Genomic DNA, 14,350 nt, shown 5'->3' on the forward strand with positions numbered 1-14,350 from the left:
CACCACCATGCCCAGCTAATTTTTGTATTTTTTGTAGAGACGGGGTTTTGCCGTGTTGCCTAAGCTGTTCTCAAACTCCTGAGTTCAAGCGATCTGCCTTCCTTGGCCTCCCAAAGTGCTGAGATTACTGGCAGGAGCCACCGCGCCCAGCCCTACTTTAGTTTAATACTACTTAATTTCAGTGAAATATATTGATAGAAGCTTTGCTTTAGCATAGCTCCATTTCCTCTCCTCCACTTTGAACTATCGTTGTCACGTACATTTTATCAATATATGTTGTAAACCTAACCACTGAGTGTCAAAATTACAGCTTTTTATAATCTTTTGTCTTTTAAAGAAATTGAAGAAGAGAGAAAATAATATTAGAGTCTTATATCTACTTACCATTTCTGATGTTCTTCATTTCCTCCTGTGGTTTTGAGTGACCATCTACTGTCATTTCCTCCAGCCTGAAGGACTTTAATATGTTTGTGAGGCAGGCTTCACAGCAGTAAATTCTGTTTGTTCATTGTGAAAGTCTTTATTTTGCCTTCATCTTGAGGTAGTTTTGTTAAACATATAATCTTTGTTGAAAATTTTTCTCATTCACCACTTTAAGTATATCATTACACTGCCTTCTGGCCTCCGCTGTTTCTGGTGAGAAGTCAGAAATTAATAGTCTTGTTCTCTTCTATCATTTTTCTCCTGTGGCTTTCACATTTTCTCTTTGTCTTTTTCTCTCACAGCTCTGACACTCTGGTGTCTTCAGATGTAGATCTTCTATTCTACTTGCGATTCACTGAGATGAGCTTCTTGTATCTTTAGATTAACATTTTTCATCAAAATTTTAAAGTTATCAGCCTTGGCCGGCGCGGTGGCTCACGCCTTTAATCCCAGCACTTTGGGAGGCCGAGGCGAGTAGATCACGAGGTCAGGAGATCTAGACCATCCTGGCTAACATTGTGAAACCCCGTCTCTACTACAAGTACAAAAAATTGGCCAGGCGTGGTGGCAGTCGCCTGTAGTCCCAGCTACTTGGGAGGCTGAGGCAGGAGAATGGCGTGAACCCAGGAGGTGGAGCTTGCAGTGAGCCGAGATCACACCACTGCACTCCAGCCTGGGCAACAGAGCGAGACTCCATCTCAAAAAAAAAAAAAAAAAAAAAGTTATCAGCCTTTATTTCTTCAGATATTTGTTCTGTTCTTCTCTTTCTTCCCTTCTTCTGAGTCTTCCATTCACGTCAAGAGGGCCCTGTTCATTTTTCTTCAGTCTTTTTGTTTTCATTCTTCGGCTTGGATATTTCTTTGGATTTCTTGGATCCAAGAAATTTCTTGGATAATTTCTTTCGATACAACTTCAAGTTTACTTATTCTTTTTATTTTTATTTTGAAGCAAGGTCGCACTCTGTTGCCTAGGCTATAGTGCAGTGGCACAATCATGGCCTCAACTTCCTGGGCTCAAGCGATCCTCCCACCTCAGCCTGCAGAGTAGCTGAAACCACAGGTGCGCACCACCACACATGGCTAATTTTTTTGGCTTTTTGCTAGAAACAGGGTTTCGCCATATTGCCCAGAATGGTCTAAACTCCTGACTCGGCCAGTTCGCCCACTTCAACCTCCCAAAGTACTGGGATTACAGGTGTGAGCTACTGCCCCTAGCCTGCCCAGTTTTGTAGTTGGCTTTAGGGAAAAGGATTTGACAACCTCCTTACTTCACCACATCAGAAATTCCACCTATTTTGAACTGTGTAAATAATTTTTTTAATTTTCAAAAAATAAATCAGAAAGGATGAGAAAAAAACTAAGCCTTAAAATTGACCATAAACAGAAACAAATTAACATAACAATCATGAATTGATTATATAGAAAAGATAATTCCATTAACTTTCGACACAGACTCTTGACTGCAACAAAACCTTGAACTTTACATAGTAGGTTCATTGTTGGTAATGATATTTGTATAGTAATTTTGGAACTCTTGTTTTTTGTAGGATAGAGCAAATTAGTAAAGTGGCTTTTCTGAGAACCAGAGTTTTCACTGTGGAGGAATGTGAGGAAGAATCCTGGGTTGTTGGATTTCACTTGTATGTGTTCTTTGGACTCATAAGGGTTTCATTTTGTTTAAGATGTATTTCCTGGGTTTCTTCACTGAGAGGGCCTAAAAGCAGTAATGCCCTAGTAACAGTGAACACACTAACACCCAGATCTTTGTTTCTAAACACTATTCCACACTAAAAGAATCCAGGACTTGGCTGAATGGGGTGGCTCACACCTGTAATCTCAGCACCTTAGAAGGCTCTGGTGGGAGGATCACTTGAGCCCAGGAGTTTAAGGCCAGCCTAGGCAACATAGTGAGACCCCCCATCTCTACAAAAAAAAAAAAATAGCCAGGTGTGGTGGTGTGCACCTGTGGTCCCAGATACTGGGGAAGCTGAGGTGGGAGGATTGCTTGAGCCCAGGAGGTTGAGGCTGCAGTGAGATATGATCTCTTTAGCCTGGGTAGTAAAGCGAGACCCTGTCTATAAATAAATAAATAAGTAAAAATTGATCTAGGACTCCTTGGAGATATGGCAACATCTAGGGTAGGCAAAGTACAGAATACTGCTCCTGGAATATTATGTAAACCTGCAACAAAGTTCACCCTTGGGAGAATAAACCCAGGTAAAATGCCCATGCAGATCCTGGAAGTGGGCTAGGGAGACTTGAACTGGAAATCCTAGAGAACTCAGTACCTGGAGCATAGTTTAAAAGGGCCATATGGGATATGGGTGGGGCCCACCAGAGAGGAGGGCCTTGACGGGAGCCTCTTCTGCCCAGGTCTGAGGGCCAAAAAGCGCTCTACAACATGTGAAACCATTTAAGCATTAAGTAACACTCCAAAGTTTTTGCAGTGCTTTTATTGTGTTTATAATTTAAAACAATCTGTGAGGCAGAATTGAATTACAAAATTAAAAGCAGTATGTACAGTCTGCATTCAAAGAAAGATAATGTGGGAAAAGAACTGAAAGGTGGCCCCAGGGAGGAGCTACGGTTTGTACTAGACTTTGAAAACTACAGAAAATTTGGTGTTAGAGAGTTGGGAGGAGGTTATGGAAGAGTTATTCCATGGAAGGACATGGGGGACACATAAGCAAACAAATGGAATGAAGGATAAGCATGGTAAGCTCTGAGAGGCAATAGTGAGATCAGACTGTCTAGCAGAGAGGACTTGTGTTGCATAGGTTGAGTAGGTTGGAATAGAAGCTTGATGTAGTGTGAACAAGAGATTTCTGAATCTTGATTTTTCTCGTCTGTAAAATGAGTCAAGACCTCCATGCCCACCTCTCAAAATTATCTTGAAAAACAAATGAGCTAATGTATGTGACAGCAGATTTTCAGCAGTGAAGCGCTGTACTGGTATAGGTTGTAATGAATTTTGAATACCAAGTTGAGAAGTTTACAGTTGTGGTAGTAACTGTTGAAATAAACTCCATTCATCGAGAGCATTGGCTGTTTGGGGCTCTCCTTGGCAGTTCCTGTGATGATTTACAATGCAGGATAATGTCACTGTTTCCCCCTAAGTTTTCAGTGATGGAGAAGAAAGTACTGAGTAAAGAGCCCTATAAAATTTCTTTGGTTTCCATTTCTATGGAAGTATAATTCAAGATCAGATGTTTCCCTGTGAGCCCTCTCTGGAATGTGTTAAAAGGCATTGTGGAGGTATGTAGGGCTTTAACCACATTAGAAGCTTCTGTTCATAGAACAGAACCTGGAAAGACTTTCCTCTGCTATTGCTGCAGAATATCAGCACTGCCGGCTCACATATGTGTGAATGCTCCTGGCATCTAGCACGCTAAGGAAGACCTATACACTATCTATCATATCTATCCTTGGATTCCAATAATATTGTACTATATGCCTGTCATCCTTTGGAGAAAGAATGTATTCAGCAGAAAAAAACTCCAGTCTTTGTACTGGGATCATCAATTCAGTCTCGGCACAGCTGGGAAATAGTTCAACTTTCTCCTCAAAGTGCTATTTTTAGCTGTTTCCAAGGAGATGTTCAGCATGATACTGATAATTGCATTACTCTTAATTTGCACAATCTGTGGAGAGGGAAGCAGCAGTTCTTTTTCAGTGTTTTCTACTCAGTGGGCCACTGGGTTTTGATTTATCCGTTGAAACAATAGGATGCCTTACTTAGAATAATTGACCTCAGCTCACACCTGTAATCCCAGAACTTTGGGAGGCCAAGGCAGGCGAATCACTTGAGGTCTGGAGTTCAAGACCAGCCTGGGTAACATGGCGAAACCCCCATCTCTACTAAAAATACAAAAAATTAGCCAGGTGTAGTGGTGCATGCCTGTAAACTCAGCTACTTGGGAGGCTGAGGCACGAGAATTGCTTGAACCTGGGAGGCGGAGGTTGCAGTGAGCTAAGATCATGCCACTGCACTCCAGACTGGGTGATGGAGTGAGACTCTGTCTCAAAAAAAAAAAAAGAATAACCTCAGAATTACATTCTGGATCCTTTCACTTTGCTACCTCAACTTTCAGTCCTTCAAGTTATAAAGGCAAGATGAGGGCTGGGCACACTGGCTCACACCTATAATCCCAACACACTAGGAGCCCGAGATGAGAAGATTGCTTGAGCCCAGGAGTTCAAGACCAACCTGGCCAACACAGTGAGACCCCATCTCTACTAAAAACAGAAAAAAATTACCTAGAGGCAGTGGTGCTTGCTTATAGTCCCCGCTACTCAAAAGGATCACTTGAGCCCAGGAGTTCAAGGTTACAGTAAACTCTTATGGTACCACTGCGCTCCAGCCTGGGCAACAGAAGGAGACCCTGTCTCTGAAAATAAAAATAAAGACATGGTGAGTATTTCTCAAGCTGGCTGCTCAGGCTGGCCCATAGCACTAATTCCTTTCTGGATACTTGAGACGTGGCTTTGCCCATTGGGAACTTGATGTTATAAATTTCCCAAAGAATGATTGGTTTCCTAAAACAGGAACACACACACACACACGCTTACTTCACAAGAGCCTGATCCGGCAGTCTGATTGATTCATCTGTGTTCATAGAATATTCCTAGTGAGTTGGCTCTGAAGAGAAGATTATAGATCAGAAAGTAGCTTAAGATTTACAGTCAATGCTAAAGAAATTGAAAACTCTTAAAAGATGGGCATTAAGCTCTAGTAACTTGATGATTTAACCCCTCTCTAAAGAATTTGTTTCTTAAATAACTGTTAACTGAATTTGTTATGTTGTCTTGGCTCTCCAGCATCCAACACCCTTTCCTATTTGGAGGAATTCTCTTGTGTTGTAATCTTGTTAAGTGGCAGTACTCCATGTCTCTCACTTCATCCTCTGATAACCAAGGCTTGTGATCGATGCTTGGTATATTAGATGCTTCTGACCAAGACCTTGAATCTAGATTGAGTAAAGCAAAGACAATGGAATTGTTAAAGTTGATTTGCTGTCATTGCAGCCCTGTCCTGGCAAGTCTTTCACTAAAAGACACTTATGCATTCTGCTTCTTAACAGAGCCTCCTTGAGTTCTACCTGCTTTCTTTCTTTTTTTTTTTTGTGAGATGAGTCTCACTCTGTCGCCAGGCTAGAGTGCAGTGGCGCGGCCTTGACTCACTCCAGCCTCCGCCTCCCAGGTTCAAGTGATTCTCCTGCCTCAGCCTCCCAAGTAGCTGGGACTATAGGCGCCTGCCACTACACCCAGCTAATTTTTTTTTTTTTTTTTTTTGGTATTTTTAGTACCAACAGGGTTTCACCATGTTGGCCAGGATGGTCTCAATCTCTTGACCTCATGATCTGCCTGCCTCAGCCTCCCAAAGTGCTGGGATTACAGGCGTGAGCCACCACGCCCGGCCAAGTTCTACCTGCTTTCTAAGCCTATTCGTTAAGCCTCTCACTGATTCTGTGAGCACTGATGTCTTTCCGATAAACCTGCCCCCTGAAGTTTTTTGCTTAAGATAGTCTTTTGCTTGCATCCAATAACCCTTATCAATACAGTAGAGATCATTACAGTCTAAGCATCTTTCTTATGGGTAGTACTAGGTAAATATGGCCATATTCTTATATTTTTTTTCTGAATTCCTTTAGAATAGCCCTTCCCTCAGATACATTATATCTTAAAATGAATTGTTATTTGTACCTGCTGTGTGTCTGGCACATAGTACATACCATAAAAATTAGATTCACTCTGTACTTACCTTTTAGTTTCTTCATTGAGATTCATCAAGTGCTCTGTTTAATCTGCAGTGTAATAATAAGACATTTGGGAAATACCCAGTCTCATCAATAGCATATTGACAAATCTTTTCCAGAGAAAGAATATTTTTATTTTGGTTCCTGTATTAGTCCATTTTCACACTGCTATTAAGAATTGCCTGAGAGTGGGTGATTTATAAACAAAAGAGGTTGAATTGACTTACAGTTCCACATGGCTACAGATGCCTCAGGAAACTTAGAATCATGGCGGAAAGAGAAGGGAAAGCTGATGGTTTTAAAGTGTGGCACTTGAAAACCATCAGTTCTCATGAGAGTGAAGTCACTATCATGAGAACAACGTGGGGGAACCACCCCCATGATCCAGGGTCCGTCCCTTGACCTGTGGGGATATTTGGGTAGGGACACAGACCATATCAGTTCCTCATGTTAAAAGGACCAATTATTTAGGTTCCAGGCTTCTCTTGTGCATGAAATACCCTGCTAACTGTATCTCCTCCCTTTGAAATTACTTAATCAGAAGCTTCAAGAAGGAGGAAAGAGCCCAGCACAGTGGTGTGCACCTATAGTCCCATCTACTCAGGAGACTGAGGCAGGAGGATCACTTGAGCCCGAGAGTTCAAGGTTATAGTGTGTGTTGATCACATCTGTGAATAGCCACTGCACTCTAGCCTGGGCAACATAGTGAGACCCTATCTCTCTTTTTTTTTTTTTTAAAGGGACTTTGGTGGATTTTCTGTTTTTGGGGGTTTTTGTTGTTTTTGTTTTAAAGCACTGTCAAAAGGTGGCAGGCAGACAGACTCTTCTGGTTTGGCTTGTGCCAGTTATATTGTTAAGATGTTCCACAAAAAAGTGCACACACTCAGCATGTGTCTACTTTGCTTTGCAGAATAACATCCTCTCAGCCTTTGTGTTTGATGAGTTTTTGGCCATCTATGTGAGTTTCTGAGTTGTTTGAATAAGCTAAGAAAAGACAGACAGACTTATTTAGGTTTCTTCACATTTTCCTATGTTAACCTGCTAACAGTATACTGCCCTAACCCTACAGACATGGCTTGTACCCACGAATGTGCTCTCCTAGCATACTGTGTCTCCTTCATGACACAAACGATGAAGGGTTCAGTCACTGTATGGGCAGCTTTACCTATATTATGACATTAATCCATTAAACAGTAGTCCATAATACTATTAAAGCTTCATTTTTGAAATGAAGAAACTAAGGCTCAGAAAGATTCTGAAACTTGTCCAAGGTCACATAACTAGTAAGTACTAGAAGCTAGAATTTGAATTTACACTGGTATGCACACCAGTGGGTATGTTATTTAGTTTCATTTCTAAGTAGAAATAAGTGATACTGTAATTATCATTCCATGCAAAAGATAGAAACATAGAAAGCAAAGGACATGCCAAGAAAACGTACGTTTTTTGTTTTAAACATCGAGAATGCAATTGATAATTAGCCCGATGGTCATGCTTTTTTTTTCCTCTATCACTGTACAAGGTTTTGATGAAACTGATCCAGTTCTCAAAAGTCAGACTGTTGCCTATTAAATAGACTTGTGCATAAGGAAAGCTCACCTTTTTGTTCACTTATAATAATATCGTGAGAAATTATGTAATTCTCTGATGTCTTTCAGAAAAGAAGAGAAGAGAGCACTAGACTAAAGGAGGAGGGAAATGAACAGTTTAAGAAAGGAGGTAAGATAACTTTCAGCACTGATAATCTGGTCATCTTGACTCCTCATCCTGTTGTAGAGTCTGTGAAGAAACCCCAAAGTACATTTGAAGAAACCCCAAAACCAGACTTCACAATACAGTGTTGCTTCCCAGTACCTTGGCATTTTGAGTTTTTAACCAGGCCAAATTATTCATCTGATGGTGACAAGTTACCATTTGTCTCTTGGCACATGCATAGTCTTTCTGTAATCCACTATCTGTTAGTTTAGAATCAGGGGTAAAACTCTTGAGCTCTTGCTTTGGAAAACACTAACCTGGAATGTTAAAGGTTATGAGCTGCATTTCTGTGAAAGCAGAGTCGCCACTCCTCACTTGCTGTGGGGCTGTGAAAGCGGCCTGACAGCTCTGGTATGGCCTAGGGCTGCCTGTCCTTTCATTGCTCTTTCTTTCTTTCTTTTTTTAAATTCTCCAAACTGCTTCAGAAAGGTTGCTCTTTCATGTGCCATTTTCTTTGAATGCCTTAAGTAGGGAGATTCTTCATGTCCTTCATGTCATTTGCTTAGAAATAAGTTGGTGGGGTTCATTCTGATAATTTGGGTTAACTATTTGATCTTAGAGCAAAAGTCTTCTGTCACATCTTAAAGTGTATATGCTTCAGAAATCTAGGAGTGTTAACATTTTTTGCTAGTTATTTTCAGGTTTTTAATTTTTTTCTTATTGTTTTCCAAAAGTTACCCTATTACCTGATTTCAGATTTTAGGGTTTTTTTTTTCCTATATCTTGGTTTAGTAATCATTAATATTTTTTTCTAATAGAATAAACACTTCTAATTTTGGAAGCATATTTTTTGTATGTTAATATTAAATATTTCAAACCTGAGAAAGAGTACATAGGCAATTTTCTATTAGTATCCTGACCATAATTCTCTTTTTCACCATTTTCTCTTTTAAGGTCTTGATTTAAATATTGATTTTTACATTGTTCCTTTTAGCTCTATCAAATGTCTCTCTTCAGACATTTCACGGATGCTGTTTTAGCCAGGTTGACTGTATGAAAGCACAACAGATTTAATGAAAACAAATATGTATAATTTTTTTCTTTATCTCAGGCCATGGATCCCAGTTTAGTCTCTCCTCTGTGCAGTTCTCTAACCTCCTTTGAAAACTCCTTTCTGAATTGCGCAGCCAAATGAAAACTGAACATTAAGGGAATGCCAGGACTCCTGAGTATTGAGGGCTTGTTACTGACAGCATATTCAGCTGTCAGTTCACCAAGCACAGCCTGTGAGATTGGCACAAGCAAGCACTGTTCCTTTAAACAGAGAAGAAAAGAGGAAATGACTTTTACTGCCCCAGACTTAATAGACTGTGACCATCTTTTAACTCAAAACCTTCATCCTATGGATGGAAAACAGTGCTTCTGAGATCCTGTGGAATATAGTAGTATCAGGAATAAAATCATAATGACCACTCATCCTTTATCTTATCCTCAGATTATATAGAAGCTGAAAGTTCTTATAGTCGAGCCCTCGAAATGTGCCCATCCTGCTTCCAAAAGGAGAGGTCGATCCTATTTTCAAATAGAGCTGCAGCAAGGATGAAACAGGTATGTATCTTTGACCTTTTCTTTTTAAAAAGCACATGGACTTGCAGTCTTTTCATACCATAGTTTCTCTCCAGAAACTAGCATAGAGGTTGCTGCCTCCCTTTTCCTGCCCATATATTTCCCTGATGTAAAGGCCACAGGGAGAATAGAAAATCTATTGAAAAACTTGAGTCAGATTACTGTTAACATTCCCCGTTAAAGTAGCTGAGTGAATACTTTCATGGAAGGAGGGCTGGCAAATTTTTTGCTAAACTAGGGCAGGTTAATGAAGCAATGAGCCAAGCGGTGCATGTCCTAGAATAGCTCTAGATCCTTATTTTAGGCCTCTGGAATTCTAGATAAACGTGCAAAGGCACAGGGAAACACTGGTAAAAACTCTGGGCTTTAAAGCATCTTTAAAGACGGTTATTCCCAGGATTCTGATTTTTCTGTTCAAAGTATGGACACTTGGAGAAATCTCCAACAGCTGGGATAAAAGGTACCCTTAAATGCAAAATAAGTGTCAAGGAACTTTAAAAACATTTTGTATTTCCAAAGGACTGAGAACCTAGTATAACAAGGTGAGTATGGAATAGGTGAGAGTACAAATATATTTGTTTTATACCATGACGGTATTAAAAGTTAGATTTGGACCAGATGCAGTGGCTCACACCCGTAAACCCAGCACTATGGGAGGCCGAGGCAGGCGCATCACCTGAGATCAGGAGTTCGAGACCAGCCTGCCAACATGGTCAAACCCCATCTCTACTAAAAATACAAGAATTAGCCAGGCATGGTGGTGGGCGCCTGTAATCCCATCTACTCAAGAAACTGAGGCAGGAGAGTCGCTGAACCCTGGAGGCGGAGGTTGCAGTGCACTGCACTCTAGCCCGGGCAACAAGAGCAAAACTCTGTCTCAAAAAAAAAGTTAGATTTGTTTCTGATTTGTCTGATTTTCCTATTTAGTCTTCATAATCGTTGGATTGAAATGAGAGTGGTTTTTGCCTTTTTGTTTTTTTTTAAACAATATCACTTTTTAAACTATGGCTACTTACATCCAAAGTACAAAGGATAGGTTATTTAACATACCTTTAAGCAACCATGATGCTGGCTCCAGATTGGAAGTGGCAGTGTTTTCATTTGTTTAGATCAGATATCTCTTTGATACTGTCTGAAATTCTCAAATGCCTCTACTACCACAGTCACTTTAGGTGACAAGGTTTTTTTTGTTTTTTGTTTTTTTTTTAAAGGCCCCAGGGCAGGGATTGGGGGGGGTGGGTGCTTGAATGCTTGGACATGCAGAAAGGTTACGGTTTGTTTTTTTTTTTTACCAGAACTTGTATAGGATTCAATCTTCAAAGCAGAGTATTTTTGGAATATTTCATGTGGCATGAGAGAAGAAATAATTTTGGAGTATACAAACCAACATTTTGTATTAGAGAAAACAAAACAATTGGTTTAACTTTATTTAAAACAATATTCATTAATGTGTCCCACCAGCAATCAGAATTAACATCTAACAGTTTTTACACTTACCTGGAAAATTCTGATCTTTTGGATTTGCTTCTCCATTTTGCCACATTCTTAGACTGGACATTGTCATTGTGAAATAGGATCAAGGATGCGCCTTCAGTATCAGAGGAAATGCACCATACCCAGTTGGCTCCTGGGATTTGGGATTCTTTGTTTCCACAGTTGCCCAAGTTATTGATATTTCTAGGTTTGGGCTCACATAAATAGTCTGGTTCTTGAGTTAGGAAAATGTATGGTCTTGCTAGTATTGTCTGTCACATCTGAGGAGAACTCAAAAGAGCGTTGCTCTATGATTGTTGGCTGTTCAAAGAATAGTTTTGTTGGTGAAGTTTTCTGTTCTTTTAAGTTGCGTTCCTTTTTTTTTTTTTTTTTTTTTTTGAGACGGAGTCTCACTCTGTCACCCAGGCTGGAGTGCAGTGGCGTGATCTCGGCTCACTGCAACCTCCGCCTCCCGCGTTCAAGCGATTCTCCTGCCTCAGCCTCCTGAGTAGCTGGGGTTACAAGTGCCCGCCACCACGCCTGGCTAATTTTTGTATTTTTAGTAGACATGGAGTTTCACCATGTTGGTCAAGCTGGTCTCGAACTCCTGACCTCATGATCCACCCACCTCAGCTTCCCAAAGTGCTGGGATTACAGGCGTGAGCCGCCGTCCCCAGCCTTAAGTTGCATTTTTAATACTTTATGAAGACTCTAAAATGAGAGACTTGATAACTTCTAGGACTAGTACCCTGACACAATTTAGGGAGCATATTCTAAGTTTTTCAAGGAAATGATGGTTTAATTGCTTTAAGAGGTAAAGACGAAGAATTTCTGAAAGGCAGGTTTGCAAGCTCAGCATCCCTGACTCAGTGCCCCTGGCCACACTTCACATTTCATATCTGGAGAGAGAAAAGGTAACCTGGAGCTAGGGCAGAGTTTCAGCTCTAGGTCTTGCTAGCTACACAAGAGCAGAGCCCTAAAAGAATAGGTTCTCTTTTTTTTTTTTTTTTAACTACTGTCCTTATATATTATATACATTGTTTTATATGTATAGTTAGATTTGTTTGTCCTTATATATTGTGTACATTTGTTTTGTCATTATATTTTATGTATATTGTTTTATATAGATAGATAGCTACCTATATACAAAAATTATGAAAGAATGGTAAAGTTGTGTTTTTTTTTTTTTTCCACACACTCCACTTTGGGGACTACCATTGTAAGCAGCAAACAACACCTAGGTCCTCTGAGGTATTAGTAGACTATGAACCTCAAACAAAAGTTTCTGCAATAAAATTCCATAATTCCTTGATTTGAGGAGGACAGTGGATAAGATGCACTACAGCTTAATAATCACTTCTAGGCACACAAAGAACACCACCACAACAGTTGTACACATAAATTGTAAAGATTTATTTCTATTTCAGACACTGTGAAATTGTGTGTCTTTGACTTATAGAAATGTGATAAGTTGGAAAAATACTGACTTATATAAAGTTATACAGATTACTTATAGGACTTCTTAGAGTTTTTAATATTTGAATTGGTATGCTGAACATTCAAAGAGAAATAAAAAAAGGTCCCAGATGACCCTGAAACCTTTTTTGTTTTGTTTATTGTGGTAAAATACAGATAACATAAAGTTGGCCATTTTAAAGTACAGTCATGAGTCACTCAACAACGGGTATACATTCTGAGAAATGTGTTATTAGGTGATTTCATCATTGTGCGAACATCATAGAGTATACTTACACAAATCCGGATGGTATGGCCTACTACACACCTAAGCTATATGGTATAGCCTATTGCTCCTAGGCTACAAACCTGTACAGCATGTTTCTGCACTGAATACTATAGGCAGTTGGAACACAATGGTAAGTATTTGTGTATCTAAACAGAAAAGGTGCAGTAAAAATGCAGTATTTTTTAAATGGTGCATCTATATATATAGATACACACACACACACACACACACATATACACACACACACATACATATACCGTATAGGCCATGAATGGATCTTGCAAGACTGGAAATTGTTCTGGGTGAGTCAGTGAGTGAGTGGTGAGTGAATGTGAAGGCCTAGGACATTACACTACTGTAGACTTCATAAACATCTTAAATTTAGGCTTCACTAAATTTATTTTTTCAAGTTTTCTTTAATAAATTCACCTTGGTTTACTGTGCCTTGTTTTCTTTATAAACTTTTAAATTTTTTTAAACTCTTTTGTAATAACAGCCTAAAACATAAACATGTTGTACAACTACAAAAATATTTTCTTTGTGTCCTTTTCTCTTCTGAGCTGGGGCAGGGCCTTGCTCTGTTGCGCAGGCTGGAGTGCAATGGCACGGTCATCGCTCACTACAGCCTTGAACTCCTGGACTCATGCGATCCTCCCACCTCAGCCTCTCCAGTAGCTGGGTAGCTGGGACTACAGACCTGCACTACCACTCCCAGCTAATTTTGTTTGGTTTCCTTTTAATTTTTTTTACCTTTTTTAGAAATGGGGTCTTGTGTTTCACAGATTAGTCTTGAACTCCTGGCCTCAAGTGGTCCTCCTGCTTTAGCCTCCCGAATCACTAGGATTATAGGCGTGAGTGACCGTGCCCAGCTATATCCTTATTCTATATGCTTTTTTCTATTAAATAATTTTTTTTTTTTTTACTTTTTAAACTTTTCTGTTGAAAGCTAAGATGCAAATACACACAGTAGCCTAGGCCTACACAGGATCAGGAGCATCAGTATCACTGTCTTCCACCTCCATATCTAGTCCCACTGGAAGGTCCTCAAGAGCGACACATACATGAAACTGTCATCTCCATCTCCTGTGATAACAATGCCTTCTTCTGGAATACTTCCATATTTCCTATAGGACCTGCCTGAGGCTGTTTGATGGTACACTTTTCTTTTAGTAGAAGGAATACACTCTTAACATAATAAAAAGTAGTGTATAGTAAATACATAAACTAATAACAGCCATTTATTATCAATTATTATGTATGTGTTATGCTTGCTTTCTTTTTTTTTTGGAGACAGAGTTACTCTGTTGCCTAGGCTATAGTGCAATGGCACTGTCTCAGCTCACTGCAACCTCTGCCTCCTGGGTTCAAGCAGTTCTCCTGCCTCAGCCTCTCAAGTAGCTGGGATTACAGGTGTGCACCACCATACCCAGCTAATTTTTTTGTATTTTTTGTAGAGATGGGGTTTCACCATGTTAGCCAGGCTGGTCTCGAACTCCCGACCTCAGGTGATCCGCCCACCTTGACTTCCCAAAGTGCTGAGATTACAGGCATGAGCCACCATGCCCGGCCTGTGTTATATTTTCACATGACTTGCAGTGCAGTAGGTTTGTTTACCCCAGCATCACACCAACACC

The 14,350-nt window shown here is 40.0% G+C and overlaps 1 protein-coding gene across 2 annotated transcripts in view; it reads left to right on the forward strand.

The window, feature by feature from the left end:
• Positions 1–14,350, forward strand: part of TTC1 (tetratricopeptide repeat domain 1) — a 56,330-nt gene that overhangs the window by 18,074 nt on the left and 23,906 nt on the right. For both annotated transcript variants that reach the window (XM_054487857.2, XM_054487858.2), the window contains exons 3-4: positions 7,837–7,897; positions 9,369–9,481. In XM_054487857.2, coding sequence (XP_054343832.1) covers positions 7,837–7,897; positions 9,369–9,481 — 174 coding nt within the window. The remainder of the gene's footprint in view (positions 1–7,836; positions 7,898–9,368; positions 9,482–14,350) is intronic.

This window comes from Pongo pygmaeus, chromosome 4 (assembly GCF_028885625.2).
Source record: "Pongo pygmaeus isolate AG05252 chromosome 4, NHGRI_mPonPyg2-v2.0_pri, whole genome shotgun sequence".
In the NCBI taxonomy this organism is placed as follows: Eukaryota; Metazoa; Chordata; class Mammalia; order Primates; family Hominidae; genus Pongo; species Pongo pygmaeus.